Source organism: Aquarana catesbeiana, linkage group LG06 (assembly GCF_042186555.1).
Source record: "Aquarana catesbeiana isolate 2022-GZ linkage group LG06, ASM4218655v1, whole genome shotgun sequence".
Taxonomy (NCBI): Eukaryota; Metazoa; Chordata; class Amphibia; order Anura; family Ranidae; genus Aquarana; species Aquarana catesbeiana.
In genome coordinates this window covers 403,636,835-403,663,354 of record NC_133329.1, presented here as the reverse complement: position 1 = coordinate 403,663,354, position 26,520 = coordinate 403,636,835, and the positions used below count along the sequence as shown (strand labels likewise).

At 44.0% G+C, this 26,520-nt stretch overlaps 1 protein-coding gene across 2 annotated transcripts in view; it reads right to left on the bottom strand.

The window, feature by feature from the left end:
- The window catches only part of LOC141147244 (contactin-associated protein-like 5), a 514,695-nt gene that overhangs the window by 207,378 nt on the left and 280,797 nt on the right, over positions 1-26,520 (bottom strand). For both annotated transcript variants that reach the window (XM_073634437.1, XM_073634436.1), the window contains exons 7-9: positions 20,023-20,166; positions 11,515-11,779; positions 2,614-2,763 (exon numbers count right to left, since the gene is read on the bottom strand). In XM_073634437.1, the coding sequence (XP_073490538.1) occupies positions 2,614-2,763; positions 11,515-11,779; positions 20,023-20,166 (559 nt within the window). The remainder of the gene's footprint in view (positions 1-2,613; positions 2,764-11,514; positions 11,780-20,022; positions 20,167-26,520) is intronic.

The following is a 26,520-nucleotide window of genomic DNA, read 5'->3' as shown; positions in this document are numbered from 1 at the left end:
ATGGGGGTCTCTGATGTGATGGGGGGGGGCTCTAATGTAATGAAGGGACCTCTGATGTGATGGAAGGACCTCCGATGTGATGGAGGTCTCTGATGTGATGGGAGGAACATCAATGTAATGAAGGGACCTCTGGTGTGATGGGAGAACATCTGATGTAATGTGGGACCTCTGATGTGAAGGGGGTTTCTGATGTGATGGGGGGAACCCTAATGTAATTAAGGGACCTCTGGTATGACGGGAGAACATCTGATGTAATGTGGAACCTCAGATGTGATAGGAGGAGTTCTAATGTAATGGGGAACCTTTGATGTGATGGGTGGGCCTCTGATATGTAGGGGGACTCTGATGTGATGGGGGAACTCTAATGTAATTAAGAGACCTCTGGTGTGATGGGAGAACCTCTGATGTGATGGGGAACCTCTGAAGTGATGAGAGAACCTCTGATGTGATGGGAGGGCCTCTGATGTGATGGGAGAGCATCGGATGTGATGGTAAAACCTCTGATGTGATGGAGAGACCTCTGATGTGATGGGAGAACCTCTGAAGTGATGAGAGAACCTCTGATGTGATGGGAGGGCCTCTGATGTGATGGGAGAGCATCTGATGTGATGGTAAAACCTCTGATGTGATGGAGAGACCTCTGATGTGATGGGAGAACCTCTGATGTGATGGGAGGGCTTCTGATGTGATGGGAGAACCTCTGATGTGATGGGAGGGCCTCTGATGTGATGGGAGAACCTCTGATGTGATGGGGGGACCTCTGATGTGATGGGCAACCTCTTATGTGATGGGAGGACCTCTGATGTGATGGGAGGACCTCCGATTCAATGAAGGGACCTCTAATGTGATGGGAGAGCATCTGATGTGGTGGTAAAACCTCTGATGTGATGGAGAGACCTCTGATGTGATGGGAGAACCTCTGAAGTGATGAGAGAACCTCTGATGTGATGGGAGGGCCTCTGATGTGATGGGAGAGCATCTGATGTGATGGTAAAACCTCTGATGTGATGGAGAGACCTCTGATGTGATGGGAGAACCTCTGATGTGATGGGAGGGCTTCTGATGTGATGGGAGAACCTCTGATGTGATGGGGGGACCTCTGATGTGATGGGAGGGCCTCTGATGTGATGAGAGAACCTCTGATGTGATGGGAGGGCCTCTGATGTGATGGGAGGGCTCAGGTTTTCTATTGATAAGTAACTTTTACATTTTTTTACACTGGGGTGTTTCCAGATTTTACCTTTTAAAGGGTGCTGCCACTAAAAAAAGAATGAGAAATGGTCTAGATCAGTGTTTCTCAACTCCCGTCCTCAAGGCGCCACCAACAGGTCATGTTTTCAGGCTTTACATTATTTTGCACAGGTGTTTTGATCAGTTTTACTGCCTTAGTAATTGCCACTGACATTTCAGCTGAGGGAAATTCTGAAAACATGACCTGTTGGGGCGCTGTGAGGACTGGAGTTGATAAACAGTGGTCTAGAATTCAGGGGTCTTAAACTGGTGGCCCTCCAGCTGTTGCGAAACTACAAGTCCCATGAAGCATTGCAAGGCTGACAGTAACAAGCATGGCACCCACACAGTGGCATCTCCAGCTTTAATATTTAGGGGGGGCACATGGGGGGACAGGGACAAAAGTAGGGGGGCAACTATAAAATGCAATTATATATATATATATATATATATATATATATATATCTATCCTGGGGCCCTTTACTACGATCCCACAACGGGCCCTTTCACATGTTCTGCAGTGAGCTCCCTTCCTACTGTATTGGGGCCCCCCAGGGTGGCAGAAAACAAGAGATATATGTCACCAGCATACCAAGAAAATATAAGGGTCCAAAGCAGTGGGAGAACTATCAGGGTTGCAAAGGTTGTCTTTCCACCGGGCCCTGGTGTTCTGCCACTGTGGGGTTCCCCAGCCTCCTCTTGCTGTCCTGCCCCTGCTATTGACTGCTCTGGTCTGGCATCTCTTGGAATTTACAGGCTGGTTCTCCTGTCCTAAGAACGGGAGAAATCAGTCTGTTTTTTCAGTAACTGAGAGTCCTGGTGGAGTCCTTCCTGCAACTCGCTCTTCTCCCTGCCAATGAGCATGCAAGGGAAAGAGCAGATCGGGCGGCCATGGTTGTGTGAGCGCTCGCATTATGCAGTGTCAGTGAGCAGAGGGAGGGGGGAGGAATCACCCGCAGGAGCTGACTGGGGACTCTCTCCCTCTCAATAGAGACTGTGTTACTCCAGCGGCGGCCCGAGTAAGATGCGGCGCATCCGCTATGAATGAAAACGAAAAGACATTGCCTTTTTGTAAAAAAAAAAAAATATATATTTTTTTTTAATTGGGGGGGGGGGGCACATGGTGGGGCACAGCATAATGTTGGGGGGGTCAGGGCCCCCTCTGCCCCCCCCCCCCTAGGGGATGCCATTGCACCCACAGGCAGAGGCATGATGGGACTTGTAGTTTTACAACAGCTGGAGGGCCGCCAGTTTGAGACCCCTTGTCTAGATGACTTGTGAACAGAGTTACAAAATCCATTGGCAGGTATATCGGCACCCATATGTGTATTGCAATCTGTATTTAGCGGTCTGCCTAGAGTTCAGCTTTAGGATCTTGCTCACCTCCAAAATAATACTGATATCCGGTGGAAATCCGTGCGGGGATGGTGACATGGACGGGTGGCGTAGCTCCGTTGTCTAACGACAGCGCGATTCGGTGTCTCCTGATGTTAATCGCCACCGTGTGCCATAAGCCATCATTTAAAAAGCTACCTGGAAAATGAAGAGGCGTTTATTCCTGAAAGCCTTATTTTTATTTTTTCACTTGAGAGAAAATAAGCAAAGTGAATGCAGTGAAGCAAAAATAAATGAATAAATAAATAATAATATTCCTTTTTACAGAGCGTGCAAGCAATGTTGTTATGATCAGTAAGGTACATTATATTGTGTCCAGTACAAAGTGGATGCTTAGAGATAATGATGCTCTGCTCACTGCAAACTGCTTGTTACAGTTATTTCCCATTACTGACATCCTCCGCATTCTCACACGCTGCATTATATTACGGGGAAACAGAGCTCGCTGCTTATAGGAATGTGTGCTCACTTAGGGCTGATGCTTCTCATGTTGTTTTAAATTGATGCACTTTTGAAAACTTTATGTAGCAAAAAAAAAATTCTTTTAACATTTTTTTTTTTAATACTTCAACTTTTTTGGGGGGAGGAATAAAAGAATCTTGCTGAAATATGGTTTCCCAGTCCTCAAACACCATCCCAGTAACAGAGCCTCTGCAACAAGCCCTCCATCCCCAGCAACAATAGACCCCCAACAGCAACCATAGATACCCCAGCAGCCAGCATCAATAGGCTCTCCAGTAGCCAGCAACAGTAGACCCCTCCCAGAAGCAATGGACCCCCCCCCCAGCAACAATATATCTCCCACCAGCAACAAGAGACCACCCTGCAACAATAGATCCCCAGAGCCTCCAGTAGCCAGCATTAATAGACCCTCCAGCACACCCCAGCAGCACCCTTTGCATGAATTCAGTGTTATGCCCCGTACACACGGTCGGATTTTCCGATGGAAAATGTCCGATTGGAGCGTGTTGTCGGAAATTCCGACCGTGTGTGGGCTCCATCGGACATTTTCCATCGGATATTCCGACACACAAAGTTGGAGAGCAGGAGATAAAATTTTCCGACAACAAAATCCGTTGTCGGAAATTCCGATCGTGTGCACACAAATCCGACGGACAAAGTGCCACGCATGCTCAGAATAAATAAAGAGATGAAAGCTATTGGCTACTGCCCCGTTTATAGTCCCGACGTACGTGTTTTACGTCACCGCGTTTAGAAGGATCGGATTTTCCGACAACTTTGTGTGACCGTGTGTATGCAAGACAAGTTTAAGCCAACATCCGTCAGAAAAAATCCTAGGATTTTGTTGTCAGAATGTCCGAACAAAGTCCGACCGTGTGTACGCCCTATAAGATGTACAGGAGATGCTAGATCTGAATTCCCTCGCTGCTGAAAAAAAAAGGCCTGTATATATGTAATAAATAAATAAATATATATATATATATATATATATATATATATATATATACACACACACACAGTATCTCACAAAAGTGAGTACACCCCTCACATTTTTGTAAATATTTTATTCTATCTTTTCATGTGACAACACTGAAGAAATGACACTTGTCTACAATGTAAAGTAGTGAGTGTACAGCTTGTATAACAGTGTAAATTTGCTGTCCCCTCAAAATAACTCAACACACAGCCATTAATGTCTAAACCGCTGGCAACAAAAGTGAGTACACCCCTAAGTGAAAATGTCCAAATTGGGCCCAATTAGCCATTTTCCCTCTCTGGTGTCATTTGACTCTTTAGTGTTACAAGGTCTCAGGTGTGAATGGGGAGCAGGTGTGTCAAATTTGGTGTTATCGCTCTCACTCTCTCATACTGGTCACTGGAAGTTTGACGGAGCGATTACGTGGTAAACGGCCACCGGGTGTACCAAGATGGCCGCCGCTCCGGAGCTAGGCTGAAGCCGCGGCCTTTCCTATGGCCGAGGCCACAGAGCGCTCCACGGATCGCGGGTGTCCCGATCCACGGAGGTTGATCCGTACGGATCGATGACGATCCGTTGCACCCCTAATATATATATATATATATATATATATATATAAAATATATACTTACTTTCCACTTTATTGGGTACACCTGTTCAATTACTTGGTAACACAAATTGTTATTCAGCCAATCACATGGCAGCAACTCAATGCATTTAGGCATCTAAATAAGGTAAAGACAACTTTCTGATGTTCAAACCAAACAGAAGAATGGGGAAGAAAGGGGATTTAGGTGACTTTGAAGGTGGTATGGTTGTTGGTGCCAGACGGGCTGGTCTGAGTTATTGTGGGGTTTTCACACACACCCATCTCTTAGGTTTACAGAGAATGGTGGGAAAAAGAGAAAATATCCAGTGAGCGGCAGTTGTGTTGAGGAGAATGCCCTGTTGATGTCAGAGGAGAATGGGCAGACTGGTTCCAGATGATAGAAAGGCAACAGTAACTCAAATAACCCCTCGTTACAGCCAAGGTAGGCAGAATACCATCTCTGAATGCACAACACATCCAACCTTGAAGCAGATGGACTACAGCAGCAGAATACCACACCGGGTGCCACTCCTGTCAGCTAAGAAAAGGAAACTGAGGCTACAATTTGCACAGGATCACCAAAATTTGATAATAGAAGATTGGAGAAATGTTGCCTGGTCTGATGAGTCTCGATTTCGGCTGCAACATTCAGATGGTGGGGACAGAATTTGGCGCATGGATCCATCCTTCCTTGTATCACCGGTTCAGGCTGGTGGTGTAATGGTGTGGGGGATATTTTCTTGGGCCCCTTAGTACCAATTGATCATGGTTTAAACACCACAACCTACCTGAGTATTGTTGCTGACCATGTCCATCCCTTTATGACTACAGTGTCCCCATCTTCTGATGGCTCCTTCCAGCAGGATAATGCACCATGTCACAAAGCTCCAATCATCTCACCACTGGACAATGAGGTCCCTGTACTCCAATGGCCTCCACACTCACCACATCTCATCCAATAGAGCACCTTTGGGATGTGGTGGAATGGGAGATTGACATCATGGATGTGCAGCCGACAAATCTGCAACAACTGTGTGATGCCATCATGTCACTATGGAGCAAAATCTCTGAGGAACGTTTCCAACACCTTGTTGAATCTATGCCACAAAGAATGAAGGCATAAGGAGGGCCAACCCTTTACTAGTAAAATTATCAGGGCTGGGCTCAGCCCTTCCTTCTCTGAGCTGGCCGCTCAGCTGTTGGCTAATTGCCAGCTCCTATCTCTCTCCACAGTTACTCAGCTGTTGATGATATCCTGCTCGTCAATCCTGCCTACTTAAGCCGTCCGGTCCAGAGGATCTCTGCCTTCACCTTGGTCAACATCACAGAGACGCTCTCCTGCGTTCCTATTTAAAGACTTGCTTTGCTGACATCCCTTCTGGCTCCAGATCCTGCTTGCTGTTCCACTACATTGATCCCTGACTTCTGGCTCGGCTGACTATCCATTCCGGTTACTGAACTTTGACTATGTTTTGACTACGTTTGTTTCTTTTTACTTTTATTATTAAACAAGTGCGATTTGACTGTACTTCTGTCTCAGCCTGATGTCATGGTTTCTGACAAAAGTGTGCCGAAAAAAGTGTCCGGTGAGTGTGTGTTGTCATAACCATAATTGATTTACATTAGGTGGATCCAATCAAACACACTGCCTTTTACTGGCACAGAATGTCAGTAAGTCATACCAGTAATTGGTAATAAAATATCTCTAGAGGATCCGGTTTTTGTTGAGTTATTTTCCTGCCATGTAGGTTTCTCTTGTGAAACTGACCTTGCCTGACATTTGGTCCCTCTTCGTCCGTCTCCGCTATTGGCCTGGTTCTTTAGAGCCTTGGATCTCATGTTTGGTGACCCTGAACTCTAGACTTTAATGCAATTTTCTGTAATCCACACGGGACCCCGCTGTATGAGCACAGCTCATGTCCGTTCCTTGGTGGGACCTCTCGTGAACTTCAAACCGAGATAAACTTTATTACAAATAACGCCAAGCCCTTGGTGTGTCTCTAAACGGATTTCCTCTAAATCTCATTCCTTTTGTACATACAGAGATATACTATACGGAGTTCATGCTTTGAATCTTGAAAGCTAAGCATCAATTAAAGTGATTAATTACAGTATAATATTATTTGATACATTGATGCAAATTACTAACTGCGGAAAAAAGAAGTCTTCCAGATATTACACAGATAAATCACTTTGGACGGATCACCATTTACCTATCGCGCTACATCCTTTTAATACAGGTGTATCTCATAAATTAGAATATCATCAAACAGTTATTTTATTTCAGTAATTCAATTCAAAAAGTGAAACTCGTATATTTTTATATAGATGCGTTACACACAGAGTGATATATTTCAAGCATTTCTTTCTTTTACCCGCTTCAGCCCCGGAAGATTTTACCCCCTTCCGGGCCAGAGCACTTTTTGCGATTCGGCACTGCGTCGCTTTAACTGACGATTGCGCAGTCGTGCGACGTTGTAGCCAAAGCAAAAGTGACGTCTTTTTTTTCCCACCAATAGAGCTTTCTTTTGGTGGTATATGATCACCTCTGCGGTTTTTATTTTTTGCGTTATAAACAAAAAAAGAGCGACCACTTTGAAAAAAACACAATATTTTTTACTTTTTGTTATAATAAATATCCCGCAAAAATATATTAAAAAAATGATTTTTTTTTCCTCAGTTTAGGCTGATGTGTATTCTTCTACATATTTTTGGTAAAAAAAAATTGCAATAAGCGTTTATTGATTGGTTTGCGCAAAAGTTATAGCGTCTACAAAATAGGGGATAGTTTTTTGGCATTTTTATTATTAATTTTTTTTTTTTATTAGTAATGGCAGCGATCTGCAATTTTTATCAGGACTGCGACAATATGGCGGACACATCAGACAATTTTGACACATTTTTGGGACCATGCATTGATTACTGTAAAAATGTCACTGGCAGGGAAGGGGTTAACACTAGGGGGGGCGATCAAGGGGTTAACTGTGTTCCCTGTTTGTGTTTCTAACTAAAGGGGGGAGGGGACTGTGTAGGGGAGATGACAGACCGCTGTTCATACTCTGTATGTCACTTCTCCCCTCAGAGAACCGGAAACTGTGTGATCCCGGTCCTCCGTGTCTCAGCGGCGATCGTGGGAGCACGGCAGTGATCGTGACCGCTAGGCACTCGCATCAGCCCGGGGGGCATGCAGCGAGTGCGCGCGCCCCTAGTGGTCACAGGGCGAAGCGGCGTAACATAACGTCGCTTCGCCCAGCCGTGCCATTCTGCCATTCAGTAAAACTGTGGCGGCTGGTCGGCAAGTGGTTACTTTTGATGATTATGGCTTACAGCGAGTGAAAACCCAAAATTCAGTATCTTAGAAAATTTGAATATTACTAAGGACCAATAAAAAAAGGGATTTTTAATACAGAAATGTTGGCTTAGTGAGAAGTCTGTCCATGTACAGTATTGTATGCACTCAATACTTGGTCGGGGCTCCTTTTGCATGAAATACGGCATCAATGCGGCGTGGCATGGAGGGGATTAGTCTGGAGCACTGCTGAGGTGTTATGGAAGCCCAGGTTGCTTTGATAGCGGCCTTCAGCTCGTCTGCATTGTTGGGTCTGGTGTCTCTAATCTTCCTCTTGACAATACCCCACAGATTCTCTATGGCGTTTTAGGTCAGGCGAGTTTGCTGGCCAGTCAAGCACAGTAACACCATCATCATTAAACTGGGCATTGGTATTTTTGGCAGTGTGGGCGGGTGCCAAGTCCTGCTGGAAAATGAAATCAGCATCTCCATAAAGCTGATCAGCAGAGGGAAGCAAGAAGTGCTCTAGAATTTCCTGGTAGAGATCTCCGCTGACTTTGGAATTGATAAAACATAGTAGACCAACACCAGCAGATGCGGCTCCCCAAATCATCACTGACGGTGGAAACTTCAGACTGGACCTCGTGCAACTTCGATTCTGTGCCTCTCCACTCCTCCTCCAGACTCTGGGACCTTGATTTCCAAATGAAATGAAACATTTTCCCCAGTCAGTGATGAATTGGGGAGCCGTGTCATCTGCTGGTGTTGGTCCATTGTGTTTTATCAAGTCCAAAGTCAGCACAGCCCTCTAGCAGGAAATTCTAGAGCACTTCATGCTTCCCTCTGCTGACCAGCTTCATGGAGATGCCGATTTCATTTTCCAGCAGGACTTGGCACCTGCCCACACTGCCAAAAGTACCAATACCTGGTTTAATGATCATGATATCACTGTGCTTGATTGGCACAGAATCCAAGTTGCATGAGGTTCAGTGTGAAGTTTCCACAGTCAGTGATGATCTGGGGAGCCATGTCATCTGCTGGTGTTGGTCTACTGTATTTTATCAAGTCCAAAGTCAGCGCAGCCCTCTACCAGGAAACTTCTAGAGCACTTCATGCTTCTCTCTGCTGACCAGCTTTATGGAGATGCTGATTTAATTTTCCAGCAGGACTTGGCACCTGCCCACACTGCCAAAAGTACCAATACCTGGTTTAATGATGATGGTGTTACTGTGCTTGATTGGCCAGCAAACTCGCCTGACCTAAACCCCATAGAGAATCTGTGGGGTATTGTCAAGAAGAAGATGAGAGACACCAGAGCCGATAATGCAGATGAGCTGAAGGCCGCTATCAAAGCAACCTGGGCTTCCATAACACCTCAGCAGTGCCGCAGGCTGATTGCCTCCATGCCATGCCAAGTAATTCATGCAAAAGCAGCCCCAACCAAGTATTGAATGCATACTATACTGTACATGGACAAACTTTTCACTAAGCCAACATTTCTGTATTAAAAATACATTTTTTTTGGTCTTACAGTATATAATATTCTAATTTTCTGAGATACTGAATTTTGGGGCGTCACTCGCTGTAAGCCATAATCATCACAATTAAAAGAAAGAAATGCTTAAAATATATGACTCTGTGTGTAACGCATTTATATAAAATATATGAATTTCAACTTTTGAATTGAATTACTGAAATAAATTTACTTTTTGATGATGATTTTAATTTTATGAGATGTACCTGTATATGAAGAACAGAAGCGGATTTCAGTGGGACTTTTCAGGTGCAACACATTGATTGGACAATTAATTCTTTAAAACGTCAGCATTTATTTGGACAGTAAAATAAAATAATGTATTTATATTAAAACAGATATAATATGACCCAATTCTTATACTGTAGTCTTTATTTCATAGCGTTATATTAGTGGATCCCAACATGTTTCACCCTGAAATGGGCTTCCTCAGGAGATGAACCAGCCGCTTAGGGTCAAAGCCTTCTACTAAATAAAAAATACAAACACAGATACATGGATACAGGGGCGTAACTACCACCATAGCGACCCATGCGGGCGCTATGGGGCCCGCAGCCAAGTGGGGCCCAGTGAGGATGAGAGCACCGCCGGCACAGTCTCCCAGCCAGGGGAAGAGAGAGGAGAGGAAGAGGCAAGCTGTGACCTGTGCCCAATGCAGCGTGACCTGTGCCCAATACAGCGTTGCCTGTGCCCAATACAGCCTGGTCTGCCTGTGCCCCATACAGCCTCACCTGTGCAGAGGAAGAGGCAAGCCACCGGATCAGCAGAGAGCTGAATTGCCCGATGTAATAGCTTTCATTAGAACTTCCAGTGTTCCCGGGGCTCACGTCACATAGCTCCACCTCTTGGCCCGGCGCCTTTGATAGACAGAACGGCAATCCAATGCAGGACGTGTCATCAAAGTCGTCAGGCCAAGAGGTGGGGCTATGAAAGAGGAAGACGGGAAATTCAAATGAAAGCTATTACATCGGGCAATCCCGCTCTCTGCTGATCCGGGTGGCTTGCCTCTTCCTCTGCACAGGTGAGGCTGTATGGGGCACAGGCAAACCAGGCTGTATTGAGCACAGGCAACGCTGTATTGAGCACAGATCACGCTGCATTGGGCACAGGTCACGCTGTATGGGGCACAGGTCATGCTGTATGGGGCACAGGTCACACTGTATGGGGCACAGGTCACGCTGTATAGGGCACAGGTCACGCTGCATTGGGCACAGGTCACGCTGCATTGGGCACAGGTCACGCTGCATGGGGCACAGGTCACGCTGCATTGGGCACAGGTCACGCTGCATGGGGCACAGGTCACGCTGCATGGGGCACAGGTCACGCTGCATTGGGCACAGGTCACGCTGCATTGGGCACAGGTCACGCTGTATGGAGCACAGGTCACGCTGTATGGGGCACAGGTCACGCTGTATGGGGCACAGGTCACGCTGCATTGGGCACAGGTCACGCTGCATTGGGCACAGGTCACGCTGTATGGGGCACAGGTCACGCTGCATTGGGCATAGGTCACGCTGTATGGGGCACAGGTCACGCTGCATTGGGCACAGGTCACGCTGTATTGGGCACAGGTCACGCTGCATTGGGCACAGGTCACGCTGCATTGACACTAGGGCAGCTGTGGGGGGGGGATGTTTGCAGGGGGGCCCCATACAACATTTTGCTATGGGGCCCTACTATTTCTAGTTATGCCCCTGCATGGATATTACACATGCTAAAAAAAATGAACTGAAGTTTCTCTTCAATGGATTATCCACCCCAAACTGATATATCAGGGATGTGGTGCTATAGTTAAAAGGAGATCCATCCATACTAATTTATCTGCAGGCCAGGGACAGTCAGATTTGGGGGGGGGGGCTTGATGATGCTGGACATCTTCAGGAAATAAAGCTCTATCTGACTTGCTGTAGCTTCTGATGAACACTGTGAGATGCTCACAGTGTGCAGTGAAATTCAGAGGAGACAGGAGAGGAGCCTGTAAATCTGTCCAAGGGAAGGCCAGATGTCAGAAACGTCAAAGTGGGTTCGTAAAACGTTACCTGCGGTTATCGGAAGTATGTTGGGTAGCTTCTCCTGAATCATCAGCAGCAACCTCCCAGAATACAGCTGGAGGAGGAGGTACCCGGAATCTCCGGACAGCTTGGTGGACAAAAGAAGACTGTCGCTGTTCCACGTCCGGAACTGAAAACTGACCGCCAGATCGTCCAGCTGTGGCGTGCCGGGCAGGAGCAGATAGCTGGCGCTGGGGCTGGTAAAGGTGATGGGAATGATGTGGGGTTCAGAGCAGGAAAAGGTGATATTCCCCTAAAAGAAAAAAAAAAAAAAGGATATTGCAACAAAATGCAACAAATGTTTCCACTCGATTTTAAATTTTTCGCACACATTAAAAATAATCATCATTAAAATCAACATTTTTTTTTGCTAGAAAAAAAATTACTTTTACCACCTCCCCAAACAATTATATATTTCCTGAAAGCAGAGGCCTTGTAGAATCAAATGGTGGCAGCTGCAATTTATTTATATCAAACAATATTTGCACTGCTTACCAAACAAACAAATAAAATACAATAAAATAATTTTGGTACACAGAAACACAATATTATACCCAATTTTTTGGTAGAATAAAAAAGATAAGATTACATTGAGTAAATAGATACCAAACATGTCAACATATTTTTTTTTTTTTTTTATTATGATTTAATTATTTTAACACTTCCTTTTTTTTTTTTCTTCATTTATCTTTATTGCTATTACATAAGGAGCTAACAAGCCAGTCCCATACATGATAACAACAGCAGATGACAGGTCCTTTTCATTGAGATATCAGCAGCCTATTAAACCTTCAATGTCTCCCCTGCCCTCCACTGCGGCTAACCCAGCACGGATCATGCTTGATTAGTAAACACATTTCGGACGATCAGGTTTTAACCACTTCAGCCCCTGAAGGATTTACCCCCTTCCTGACAAGGCCCTTTTTTGCGATACGGCACTGCGTCGATTTAACTGACAATTGCGCGGTCGTGTGACACTATACCCAAACAAAATTTGCGTCCTTTTTTCCCCACAAATAGAGCTTTATTTTGGTGGTATTTGATCACCTCTGCGGTTTTTATTTTTTGTGCTATAAACAAATAAAGAGAGACAATTTTGAAAAAAAAAGCAATTTTTTTAAACTTTTTGCTATAATAAATATCCCCCAAAAAATATATATAAAAAAAATGTCTTCCTCAGTTTAGGCCGATATGTATTCTTCTACATATTTTTGGTTAAAAAAATCGCAATAAGCGTATATTGACTGGTTTGCTCAAAAGTTATAGTGTCTACAAAATAGGGGATCGTTTTTTGGCATTTTTATTATAAATTTTTTTTTCTTAGTAATGGCGGAGATTTGCGATTTTTACCATGACTGCGACATTGCGATGGACAGATCGGACACTCTTGACACTATTTTGGGACCATTGTCATTTATACAGCGATCAGTGCTATTAAAATGCACTGATTACTGTGTAAGTGTCACTGGCAAGGAAGGAATTAACACTAGGGGGCGATCAAAGGGGTTAAGTGTGTTCCCTGTAGGGGGGATGGGCTCACTAGAACATGACAGAGATCACTGAGAGCAGTAGATCCCAGTCATGTTGCTAGGCAGAACAGGAAAATGACTTGTTCACATAGGCATTTCCCCGTTCTGCCTCTCCGTGCCACAATCGCGGGCTACTGGCGGACATCGAATCCACGGGATCTGCGCCACACTCCCGCCGGCGTTGTGTGCGCGGCTGCTAGTCGCAGTGACGTACGGGTACGTCGTTTTGCACACCCGTGCCACTTTGCCCATGTATATTGGTGTGAGCCGGTCGGCAAGTGGTTAATCAAGTCATGAGTATCCAAAACGCATTGTTTTTATGGTTGTATTTCACTTTGCACAATTAAGGATAACAGCTTTCTGACTGATGATGCCATGTCAGCCTAGCATACGGGTAAGGCTCCATTCACACCTAAGCGTTCTGGATTGCAGGTGAAATCACTGCGATTCTGCCCGCGATTCCAGGATGGTGGCAAAATGCGGAACGCATTAGACATTATTTCTTAAAGGCACCCCAAACGTGGGGCGATTTTGCAATCGCCACAAAAATCGCCAACGCAAGCGCTCCTGGCTCTGTGCCAAGGTTTGATACATGAGCTTCATTTGGAGCATTTTTAGAGCGAAGGGAGGCCCATTAAAATGAATAGTGTTGCTCCAAAAATGCTCAACTAAAAAAAAAAAAAGCTAAAAAAAAAAAATCGCTCAGGTGTGAATGGAGCCTAAAAGAAAGCCAGCTGCTCCGCCTTTCGCAATGAATACGTTTATTAATCCAGGTGTAGTACAAAATAACACAGGACTTACGCGTTTCGGCGTGTAGCTTTAATCAGAAGCCATCATCAAGGCAAAGTCCCCGGGGGAGGGGAAACTAAGAAAATACTTACTCCTGCCTGCAGCAGACTGATGACATCATCTCGGCCCAAAGTCACCGAACTGGAGATCGAGGACAGTTTATTATTGATAAAAGGTGGAGCTTTTCAAAAATTGTATACTATTGTTGTATATTATGACATGTCCGGAATTGATTAATTCAATCTCATTGGTTTACATACGGGTCCACTTTCAGTCAAGCAAAGGGATTGGTTTACCAGCAGAATCAAGAATTTTCTTGGCGGTTAGTGATCAAGGTAAAGGTTCACTCTGAATACCCAATCATGTGCTAGGGAATAAAGAAAAAATCTTTGCATGTGATTGGATGATGGAAGTGAACACAGGTTTACAGCATAAAGTTTGCTAAGTGAATACTCTTGACTTCCTTAGTAAATCAAGCAATATTTGTGCCATTACATGTGTAAAGCTATTTAAAGTGATATTAAAGGCTTGGCTTTGAAAAAAATTAAAAATAACAAACATGTTATACTTACCTGCTGTCTGTAATAGTTTTGCACAGAGCAGCCCCGATCCTCCTCTTCTCAGGTCCCCTGCCCGCACTCCTGGCCCCTCCCTCCTTCCCGACACTCCTGGCCCCTCCCTCCTTCCCAGGACTCCTGGCCCCTCCCTCCTTCCAAGTTCCCCCAGAACAAGCAGCTTCCTCTGGGGGCACCCGAGCAGGCTTGCTCCCGTGGCTCGGCCCTGCCTCCTCTCTCTCCTTATTGGCTCACTGGCTGTGATTGACTGCTGCCTCAGCCAATGAGGAGGGGGAGTCCCTGGAGAGCTGAGGTTCTCGTGCACATCGCTGGATCGCGATGGGGCTCAAGAATCTATTAAGGGGGGGGGGGGCTGCTGCACACAGAAGGTTTTTTAATCTTAATGCATAGAATGCATTAAGGTAAAAAAAAACCTTCTACCTTTGGAACCACTTTAATAAATATACTGGTAATTTATACAGTATGTGTTTAATAAACTGGGCAACTGTGTAATTACAAATATACAGCGATCAGCCACCACTTCTTCTATGAATCTCCAGGCCAGTTCCTCAGTGTACCTACCCTCAACCCCTTGAATTAGCTCCAACTGCTTCCAGAAAATAGTCCCCCTCCCCCCCCAGCTCCCATTGAGCTTGGATGTTTGTGAACTGCTGCAGACTTCAAGCCCCAAAGCTCCAAATGAGCCGGGACCTCTATGAACTCTTGCAACTTCAGCTATTCTGCCCAAAAGGGCAGCAGCCCTTCAGGCTGGGATCTTCTCCTCCTGGATGAGAACAGTTTTCCTGCAGGCCTTATACTATTTATGCCCTCATCAGCCACCTACTGGGCACTTGACCTACCCAGGGATTGGCTGAGACCGCATGCATATATATATAGGGGGGCTGTGGGTCTGCCTCTTCCAGCCCCCTACATTCTAGAACCTACTAGAAGGCAGAGAGAAATAGTTGAGCCTGCAGCCAGTGAGAGCCAAAACTAAACACACACCGCTTCCATGTTCATAGAGAAGGCACAAAAAGACTAAATATACCTGAAACCTCTCTAGCAACCTATTTTAGGAGGGTGCTAGACCAGCAAGACCTGAAATGTTTGGCTCACCCCTTCTATGTAGCATGGATGGAGAAACCTCCTAGATTTTTTCCTGGTAGCCTCCCACATGTGTAGGCCAGCATAAGTCACTTTGTTTTGTTCTGTACTTGTTTTTTTCCTCTGTAAAGGAAACTATGGAAAAACTGAAGAACCTTGATCTTTTCAAATAAAAAATTCTTGATCAAAAAGGAAAAAAAAAAGAATCAGAATACAGTGCTTAGCCATTACTTGTACCAACGATTCACCTTTGGAGATGGTAATAAACCACCAGCTCCAGCGACGGCTATAATAATAGCATCGGAGAATAATACTCTCACAATCTTTCCGGAGGCTGGAGGTATAATACGGAATATTGTCACAGAGGAAGGTCGCCAGGACTGGATATAACTCTTCGGCTTGCAGACGGAGATCTCCGTTCACAGACCGGCGACGTGCCGTCTCTGCAGTGTGATCAGACATTTGTTACCGTGAGTTATTCTCAGCTGTTGTATTTAATGGTCTGGAGATGATGAGCTATCAGATGTGCGCTATCTCTGATATTGAGGATATCATTCTGCGGAAAACGTTTCCTCGTTCCTAATTACACCAGCAGGATTACATTGACTGATGATAATAATGCATACATCCAATATTACTCTACGTTATGACGCCACGCCGCCGTAACTTAATGCTCAAAACCCAATCATTCATAACGGCTCTGGATACGGGATTATAATTGATAATGCAAAGATACTTATTCATCAATTAGACCGCGATGATGAGCGAGCCTGATGCCGAGGACGCCGATCTGATCGGGAAATGATACTGGGCTTAAAGTGGTTGTAAACCCTTACAGACCACTTTTCAGTACAGGTAAGCCTAAAATAAGCACATGCGCGGGAGTGACATCATCGCGGCCCCGGCCAATCACAGCGCCGGAGCCCGCGATACCCAGAAATAACTCCGGAAGACATTTTGCTGGGCAGGGCAGTGTGTCAGGACCGCTGCGGGGGCTTCGATCCAAGGTGAGTATTTCATAATGAGCTAGTATGCTATGCACTTTCTAATTGATATCAAAACTCTGATTCCAGGTTCTCCTTTTATAACGATTGGGACAATTATTGGATCTCTTCTTTTTGATGCCCTTGTCTGGTTTTATACCCCACGGCCCTTTTGTATGATGAAAGGCGTGTACAAACCTTCAGGATGAGTTCTGGGTGTTGAGGGAATTCTTTCTCCAGACCAATTTATTTGATTAGATATGTCCATTGTATATATTTTTTGTATTGATAGGTGTTTATTATACACTGTAATCAATTTTTTCAATGGCAAAATGTAATTTTGTTCTTCAATGTATTTATATTATATTCTATATTTCAGAGGTGGTAACAGTCCCTGATTAAAATTATAATTTATGCACTTTTTCTAAACGTGTTGGACCTTTCCACTACTTACCTTCTAGGCTACCCGCTTGGATGGTTCATGCCTATGTAGTAGGATTCTACCACCTCTGTCTACAATTATGTACTATTCTCTATGCATGTACATGTGTTTTTCTTGTGGTTTGTTCCCATAGGAATTTTGTTTCTATGATTCGCATTTGGTATCAATACATTTTTTTATATATATAATTTTCTTCATTATATACTTTTTACTTTTTCATAATTGCCTTTAAAATCCCATCCTTGAGGTTTTTTACTTTCCCTATGCTATGCATACTAGCTCATTATGCCTTTGACTTGCGGGTATTTTTGTTTTTTTTCGTGGGTTTAAAACCACTTTAAGCTGTCCTTAGACAGTTCAAATCTCGGCCGGTTCAGCAGGGACTGGCAGAGATTCTAACAATGTATGGGCAGGCTCGAGTGTACCCAAGTTGATTTGATCTTTTGCTTTAAAAAAAAAAAATAGTTTACTTTTGCCCTAGACCGGAAGTGACGTCATGATGTCGCTCCGGTCCTCCAAGGTCATACAGGCAATCCGAGACAATCTAGTCTCTCATTGCCTCTGTGACCAGCCGGCTGCACTGTTGGGTCGTTTCTCGGGCTCGCCAGTGAAAACACTCACAGTGGTGGTCAGAATGGTACCCTTAAAGACAGCTAAAAAGACTTTTGGTGTCAAGTAGCTGGCTCTGCCATGTGGCATTGGCCCTGGAATTATGCAGGCACCATCAAACAGGTGGTCAATTAGTCACAGCTCAAGGAAGCCTTTGGCAACATCTGGAGGAACTCAAGAGGAGGAATCTGGAGGAAATCAAGAAGGAAGTCCACAGCTACTCCAATAACCACTCTTTTCAACAGTGTTGTGAAGGAACCTTAAAGTGGGTATTCGCCTCTTCTGTCTGCTAAGAATAGGAAAAAATAGGCTTTAGGCGGGCACTGGATTGTTAAAAGTGGATGACTGCGGATTGGAAAACATAGCTCATTTTCCAACGCGGCACGACAATGGTGAGCTTGGAACATCTCTATTCAATCCAGAAATTTTAAGAGAAGATGGAATTTGAGATTTGCAGAATGAATTTGTGGCCCACAAATGTGCAACAAGAGCATAAGGCTACCAAATCATTCTAAATAGAACCCCCCAGAGAAATGTTGCCAGCACCTGCTTGAGAAGTATTCAGGCTCACTCTGTGCAAGACAGGTATGCCTAATATAGTGACTTCTGAATGTAGACATCCATATACATCTATAGATGAAGCATATTTAAGAGAAAGTAAGTAAGTAAAATTGTTACAACATACATCAAAAAAGGTTTTTAGTAAATAAACAATGGGATTGTTTTAATAAAACTGGAGAGTGCAAAATCTGGTACAGCCTTGTAGAGAAACCAATCAGCTTTTATTTATTTTTTTGCCAAAGCTTAATTAAATAAGCTGAAGTTAGAAGCTGATTGGCTACCATGTACAAGTTCACCGGATTCTGAGTGCTCCAGTTTTAGTAACTCAACTCCTATGTGGCCAAACGTATACACCCCTCCAAACAATTGACTTCAGGCATTTACAGTTAAAGGTACTGTTAATTCTAGACAATTGTGCTGTTCCAACAGATTGGTGAAGACCCTTTTCTGCTCGAACATGACATAAAGACATGGATTGACCACGTGTCCTGCACAGAGCCCTGGCCTCAACCCTACTGAACAGCTTTGGGATGAATTGGAATGCCGATGGTGAACCAGGTCTTCTCATCCAACAGTGGCACCTGACCTCACAAATGTTCTTTTGGCTGATTGGACACACATTTCCACAGATGAACTTTTTGTGGGAAAGCTTCCTAGAAGAGTAAAGTCAGCTTCAAAAAGACATAGTTTAATGGGTTTGGTGTGGAGGAACTTGTGCTGCAAAGAGCCCTGACCTCAACCCTACTAACCACCCTTTGACTTGGAACTCCGATGGTGAGCCAGGTCTTCTCATCCAACAACAGTACCTGACCTAAAAAAAATGTTCTATTGGCTGATTGGACACAAATTCCCACAGAGGTACTCCAAAATTTTGTTGGAAGCCTTCCCAGAAGAGTAGAGCCAGCTTAATAAAGACATAGTTGGATGGGTTTGTTGTGAAGGAACGTGAGTGTCCTGCACAGAAATCTGATCTCAACCCTACTAAATGCCTTTTGGATGAATTAGAACACCAGTTGTGAGCCAGAACTTCTCACCCAACATTAATACCTGACCTCCAAAAATCTCGTGGAAAGCCTTACTAGAAGACCATCTAGCCCATTTTAATGATAGTTCCAGATATTGGCTTCAAAAGGTAACACCAAAGTTCTCACTTTCCACCAACACGCAGGGCTGCTGCAGTGCCATGATTACCTCTTCCAGGGCGGAACATCCCCAGAATAAAAGTCCCAAAATAGATTCCACGTCCATTCATCCCTATTATGGGTGCCCACAGCGGGAAAGTGATCTCCTGGTAGTGACTACATCCTTAGTTCACAACTTTATCAACTTTTCCCAACTAACTCTGTACATGTAGCCTCTGACAAAAGGAAGAAGAGACCCAAACCTACAAAGGGAAGGGCACCACAGCAGCAAAACAGTTAAAGTGGCACAAAACCCTCCTATCGTTTTTAGCCAAGGAAGCTGCCATCTTGGCCTCTCTTTGATCTTCAACTGCCATGGTACGTGATGTGATCAACAGCCATTTGATGGCTTGACAGTTTGGTTGAGAGCACAAGCCAGTGTGACAGTTAGCATTCCTGGAACATGCTGGGAATGTAACTGTTTTTTGAGACTGTTAAGTCGGTTTAGCACCGATTTAACTCTTTAACTTCTGCCTACATTTGCAGCAAGCAAATCTTTGAAGCAACGCCTTGAATTCATACTTCATAGGGAGTGAAACAATAAAAATTAGCATTCAGAATTTAAAAAAGATTTTCTGTTCTTAATTTCTCCAGGGTTTTGGAACACATCCTGCGCACATCCCAATCCAATAAAATCTCAGGTTATAATTTTTTATCCTACCTGGCACAAATTTGTAAATGACCTAAAAGAAACACAATTCAAGAAGTAAAGGACACAACACTCAACATCAAAGCCTCTCTTACCACAATGTAGATCTGAGGTTTGCGTCTCTTGGCCAGGTCGATAACGTTGACTCCGTTGTAGTACAGGTTCTCGATGCAGCCGTGAAAATTCCGCTTCAGAAAGGCGCCGGGCTTCCCAGATACTGGAATTCCTCCAAAGCTGAACTTTGGAAAAGAAAAAAATCAAAACTTGGCTCATTTCTTTACTTAACGGCACATTAAAATTGAGAGCAGAATGCAAATCAGATTACGAAGACAGTTTTCTAGTCAAGACAAATAGCTGTCTGTACAGGGCAAAATATTGGAAAGATGAATCCCCCCCAATGGGACGCAATGTGGAGAAACTCAAAGTGAAGAAAAGCTGATATGTTATTGTATTACGGTTATTTAAAGGGAAACTCATTATATACTGAACGATTAAAGTGGAAGGCAAGACAAAACTAAGCTTAAATCTACTCCCACCCCCATTCTAAGCCTATTCTATCCACCCTGTAAAAGGAAAGATGTCTGTAGTCACCTATTCTGAAGTCGCTCCGGTCGGGTCACATGACCAGCTTCCACCTCCAGCATCAGTGTAGAGGAGGGACAGCCGACAACAGCTGCACCAGCAGCCATGAGCTTGATTTAACTACTTGTCTACCATACCATTTATAAACATACCTTAGTAGACAAACGGTTAAAAGTATTTAACCACTTGCTGACCCGCTCACAGTAAATATACCATATACCAATATACATGTATGTGACAGACTAACCCGGGACAGAGGCTTTTGGAGGGGACTGTTAGCCTCTTGCCTACTGACTATGGACCATGGCATCTGAGAGCCCGATAACTATTGTCCAGCTCTATCTCCTGCTGGACCAGCCTGTCCAACTCAGTCACCCATTGCTCCTGGGGCCGCTCTCCCAGGAATGCCATCCGCAATGCCCGTTGGTCACTGGCTCATTGCTCTTGGGTTGGAAAGCACTTGCCATTTTTTTGTACCAGCGAGCTGGAGGGCTCCAATCCAGAGCTCCACCCGAATCTGCTGCCTGAGCTCCAGGTATTTATCCTCAGACACAGTCCTGGTGTATGTTGAAAGGATGATCCGCAGCAGCCCCGGGAACTCTGATGCCAGGTCCATATCTCCGCTGGGGTGACTGAAGTCTGCTATCCTGATCTTGGATCCAGGTGGAGGTTTAGATTTCCCAGACTGCAGGAAGCTTTCCCTCTGCTTGCCACCAATGTCACGGAACGTCCCACACTCCACTTGAGTGCTTCCGTCAGTATACCACTTCCTTGTAGTCTGGATACAGATATCAGATATTCCAATCTCTCTGAGCACAAAACAAGGCGACACCTGCTTGTTGCTAACATGGACTGACTCTTTATTTGAGATCTCACACAAATATATACACAGCAGAATGACTAAAACCTAACCTAATTAACATGAGCTAATTAACTAATCCTTTTACCCAGACTAGATGACTCAGAGACATGACCTGTAGGACACAGACTTGTGGGCACTGAGCTTCACACAGTAACAGAGTTAATTATCATAAGTACAACCACAGGACATTTTCTCACAATAGCAGAAGATCCAATAGGTGTCGGCCAGTCTCCTACATTGTATAGAGGACAATGTGATCAGCTCATTGACTATTCAACACACATTACCATAAACTTCAACACAGGGTTAATTAGAACAAACAACAATGAGTTGAATACCCTTAGAACCTGTGGTAAGCCAGACTAAACTCATTTACATTAAACACATTATAGCTGACATCAGACAGGTGAGTGCAGCAATGGGAAGTCCGGATCTTTAAAGTGAATCGGTTCATTTCGAACTACTCACTGAAATGAACCGATTCAATGAATCGATTCTTTGGTTCACTTGTTGAGTCTGCTGACAAGCAAGTGAACCAAAGCTCTGACTCAACTATATAAAATGATTGGAATCAGAAGACTGATTAACACAGAAGGTTGGCAGGTCCTGGGGACGTTTACTTTGATTTAGTTAATTGGCACAGAGCACAAGCCTATTTTAGTCAGATTAACCGGCGTCATGAATTTTGGTGACACACAAACAGCTGTGTTAGGCTGGGTTCACACTTTTGTGATGCGGGAACCCTGCGATTCCACTGCGTGTTCCCGCATCGCAGCCGACTCGCACTGCAGTTCACACTGACATATGCAAACTGCTGGGGAGTGTCATACAATGTTAACGACACCCCCATTTCAGCTCGCATGTCGCACTGCGAAGTGTCAGTTCGGACATGAATCGGATCGCATGGGTGTGAATACCCATGCGATCCGATTCTGGTGCGGACCATAAAAAGGGTCCTGTGCGAGTTTAGCCCGAATGCGATATGATTTCAGCCATACTATCTGTATGGCTGAAATCGCATTGCACGGACATCGCATGTGATTTGCACTGCAGTGCGGTGCAAATCACATGCGATTTTGCACCACGCAGCAGTGTAAACCGGCCCTGAGCCTAGGTTTCCACAAATCTGATGGTTAGCAATGTTAACTGTGAAGTTGGCCCATCAGAATGCAGTTCACATGCACAAAAACCTGCTTTTCATTTAGGCTCCGTTTCCACTTGTGCAACTTGTCCTGCGACTTGGGACTGCAAAGTTGCTTGACAAGTCATACCCCATGATTTCCAATGAGTACCGTTCATATCTGTGCGACTTCAAATCACAGCGACTTCAAAGTAGTCCCTGCACTACTTTGGTCCCACTTTGATGTGACTTGAGGTCCATAGACCTCCAGATTACATTGCTTCAAGTCGCTGCAAAATCGCGGCAAAAAAGACTTTCAGGCTTTTCAAGTTAATGCAGCCTGAAAGTTGCATGATTCTGCCGCAATTTTGATGCGACTTAAAGCAATGCCTGTGTATTCTGGAGGTCTATGGACCTCAAGTTGCATCAAAGTGGGACCAAAGTAGTGCAGGGAGTACTTTGAAGTCGCTGTAATTTGAAGTCGCACAGCTATGAACGGTACTCATTGGAAATCATGGGGTACGACTTGTCAAGCAACTTTGCAGTCCCAAGTCGCAGGACAAGTTGCACAAGTGGAAACGGAGCCTAAATGAAAAGCAGGTTTTTGTGCATGTGAACTGCATTCTGATGGGCCAACTTCACAGTTAACATTGCTAGTACTGGTGGTGACTCACGATTCTTTCAGTGTACTGTGTTCTAACAACTCATATGATTCTTTGACTCAGTAACTCCTATGATTCTTTAACTCGGTGTACTGGGTACTCCTGACTCAAGAACTGGATACAAACTTAAAACAGTTCTGAGTGTCAGTGTGCTGTGAGCCGACTGATTGGTCGCAGGGAGGGGCGGAGCTCTCTCACTCTAGGATCATATTACCAGGCCTGCTCTGTTATGTATTGAGTGCATACTAGTGAATAAGGATGAGCTCCGCCGTGTTCGCATGCTGCACGTGCCGAGCCCGCCAGGAAGTCGGCACGGCGCTAATCACAAGCAGTGAGACATTTCTCGATGTGCGGCTGCAGAGATCGGGAAATGTCTCACTGCCTGTGATTAGCGCTGCACCCTGCCGACTTCCTGGCGGGCTCTGCACGTGCAGCATGCGAACACGCCAGAGCTCATCCTTACTAGTGAACTGTTTCAAACGGATCAGTTCAGTCAGATGAATCGATTCATCCAGTTCACTGAAAAGAATCAATTTAAAAGAACGATTCGTTCATGAACTGGACATCACTAGGTGAGTGGAGTTGATGACACCAGAATCTCCTCACAGTATGTGTCCCAACAGTATGAATCAGTTATAACAGCAGGGGGCTGCTGGAGGAATCCCCCCTCCCTCTACAGGGACACACATCCCAAATGACCACAGCAAAGAGTCCCCAACAGAATCAAACAACATACAATATATACATATATACACGACTGAGTCCGATTAGTACAGTTCAGACTGGATTTCTAATTCACCTCACAAAGAGTATTGTTCCATTGAAAATCCAGGGCCCATAATCAAAAGGCAAGAGGCTTGTGTTCAGTCCTCTCCAACAGCCTCTGTCCTGGCTAGGTCTGTCACAGGAGCTACAAGCATTTAGGAAGATATTCTGTTATGTAATGCAAAAGGTCATTATTAAGGAGGCCATGATGGTCTCTGCCAGCTTGGGACTCAGTGGACAGATGTATGTGAAAGAAATGCTGATAAATGAGATCTGGAAAGCCCGGGTCTTTTACCCAATAGTTTATTGTGCTCAATTTTGTTCAGGTGCAACGTCGCACAACCGCGCAATTGTCAGTTAAAGTGACACAGTGCCGAATTGCAAAAACTGCTCTGGTCAGGAAGAGGGTAAATTCTTCCGGGGCTGAAGTGGTTAACACACCTTTGTCTCCTAGCAAACTATTGGGGGATGTGTTTATACTTATGTGTATTGTAAGTTCAGTGAGGAGACGGCAAGTCTACCCCGAAAGGTCATATCTGATTAGATAACTAGCTCATGTTAATAAGGTTTCTGGTTACAGGTGTATTGTTAGAGTAATATGAGCAGGAGGGGGAACCTCCTCTTCTACTGTATATAAGATTGTATTCTTGTTCTAATAAACAATCCATGTTCAGCAACCAAACGAGTGTTTTCTTGTTTTCTGGTTGTTAGCATTTGGAATATCTGATATCTATATTCAGACTGGGAGGAAGAGGTATATGACGAAAGCACTCAAGTGGAGTGTGGGACGTTTGCCAGTTTTCTTCTGGGTTAGAGGTTCGCATACCTGCGTCCCCTGCTGACCTGTGTTGTGACTGGTAGACATGTGCATTACCGAAAAATTTGTTAGTTTTTTTTTTTTTCATTTTTCGGGTCATTCGTTATAATCACAATTCGTAAATTCGAAAATTCGTAAATTCGAAAATTCATAAATTCAAAAAAAAAAATAAGTCATGGCGCGTTGAAGAAAATCCAAAAATTCTAAAGGATAGCTAACTAACTATTAAATTATAGGTATTGGAATTTCCTTTCAAATTTGGCTAACTGTTAGTGAACATAATGAATACGAATTTATCCGACGTTACGAATTATCCGAAATAACGAATGCCGCATCTAAACAAATGGAACGGAATGAATTAATAATAAATAATAATAATAAAAAGTTTTTATTATTATTATTGTTATTTATTATTATTAATTCATTACATTCCATTCGTTTAGATACGGCGTTTGTTATTTCGGATAATTTGTAATGTCTGATAAATTTGTATTCGTTACGTTCACTAACAGTCAAATTTGAAAGGAAATTCCAATACCTATCATTTAATAGTTACGTTATTATTAGTTAGTTATTATTTCAGATTTTCAAATTTTTGGGTTTTCAGATTTTCGAATTTAGAATTTTCGAAATTTACGAATTTTTGAATATTCAAATTTACGAATATTCTGAAAAATTCCTTAAACGTTAATTCGGATATTTGCAAATTAACGAATTTGTCGAAAAATTTGTTAAAAGCTAATTCGGAACAAAACTAATTGCACATGTCTAATGACCGGACACAGCACAAGTTTGTCAGCATGTTTCAGCCAATTACTTTGGCTGAAACCTGCTGATCGGCTGTGTCCAACCACAGCATAGAGTCCTATGTTTACAAACACACAGAACTTTGTGTACACAGAATAGCAATCTGGCTGTTTCTTCTCCCTGAAAAGCAGGGAGAAAAAAATAGCCAGATCTGTGGGAAAAAGCAGCACATGTTACACATTGTTAGGTACACAGTTAGCCCCTTGTTTGCCCCTAGATGTTAAACCCTTCCAAGCCAGTGTAATTAGTGCAGTGTACAGTCTTATATCTGATCATTGTATTGGTGGGCACTAGCAACACTGGTCAGTTAGTGAGGTAGTGTCCCTCCCAGCCAGTGTCGGTTAGCGGCAGATTGCTTGCCACTAGGGATGAGCTTCGAGCTCGAGTCGAACATAAGTTCAACTCGAACATCGGGTGTTCACCTGTTCGCAGAACAGCAAATTTTATTGGGCGTTCGCAGTAAATTCGAGCGCCCCATAATGCACTGCGAGACCGCAGTGCATTGCTGTATGATGATTGGCCAAAGCATCCACCTGACCTGCATGCTTTGGCCAATCACAGCACGCTCCTCAGCGAGAGCCATGACTGGCCAAAGGCAGGGTGCCTTTGGCCAATCATGGCTCAGGGGGATTAAGTCCACGCCCCATACTTTATAAGGCTGCTTACACAGTGCCCATATAGTGTGTTATAGTGGACGGAGATAGTATTTGATATATATATATATATATATATATATATATACAGTCAGACTAGTACTAGTATACTCTGCTTTCAGCGTAGCCTATATATACAGTGTACACTCTACATTCAGTCAGTACAGGCAGGGTATTTGATATATATATATATATATATATATATATATATATATATATATATATATATATATATATATATATATACTGTATACACAGTCAGACTAGTATGTGTGTGTGTGTATATATATATATATACTCTGCATTCAGCGTAGCCTATATATAC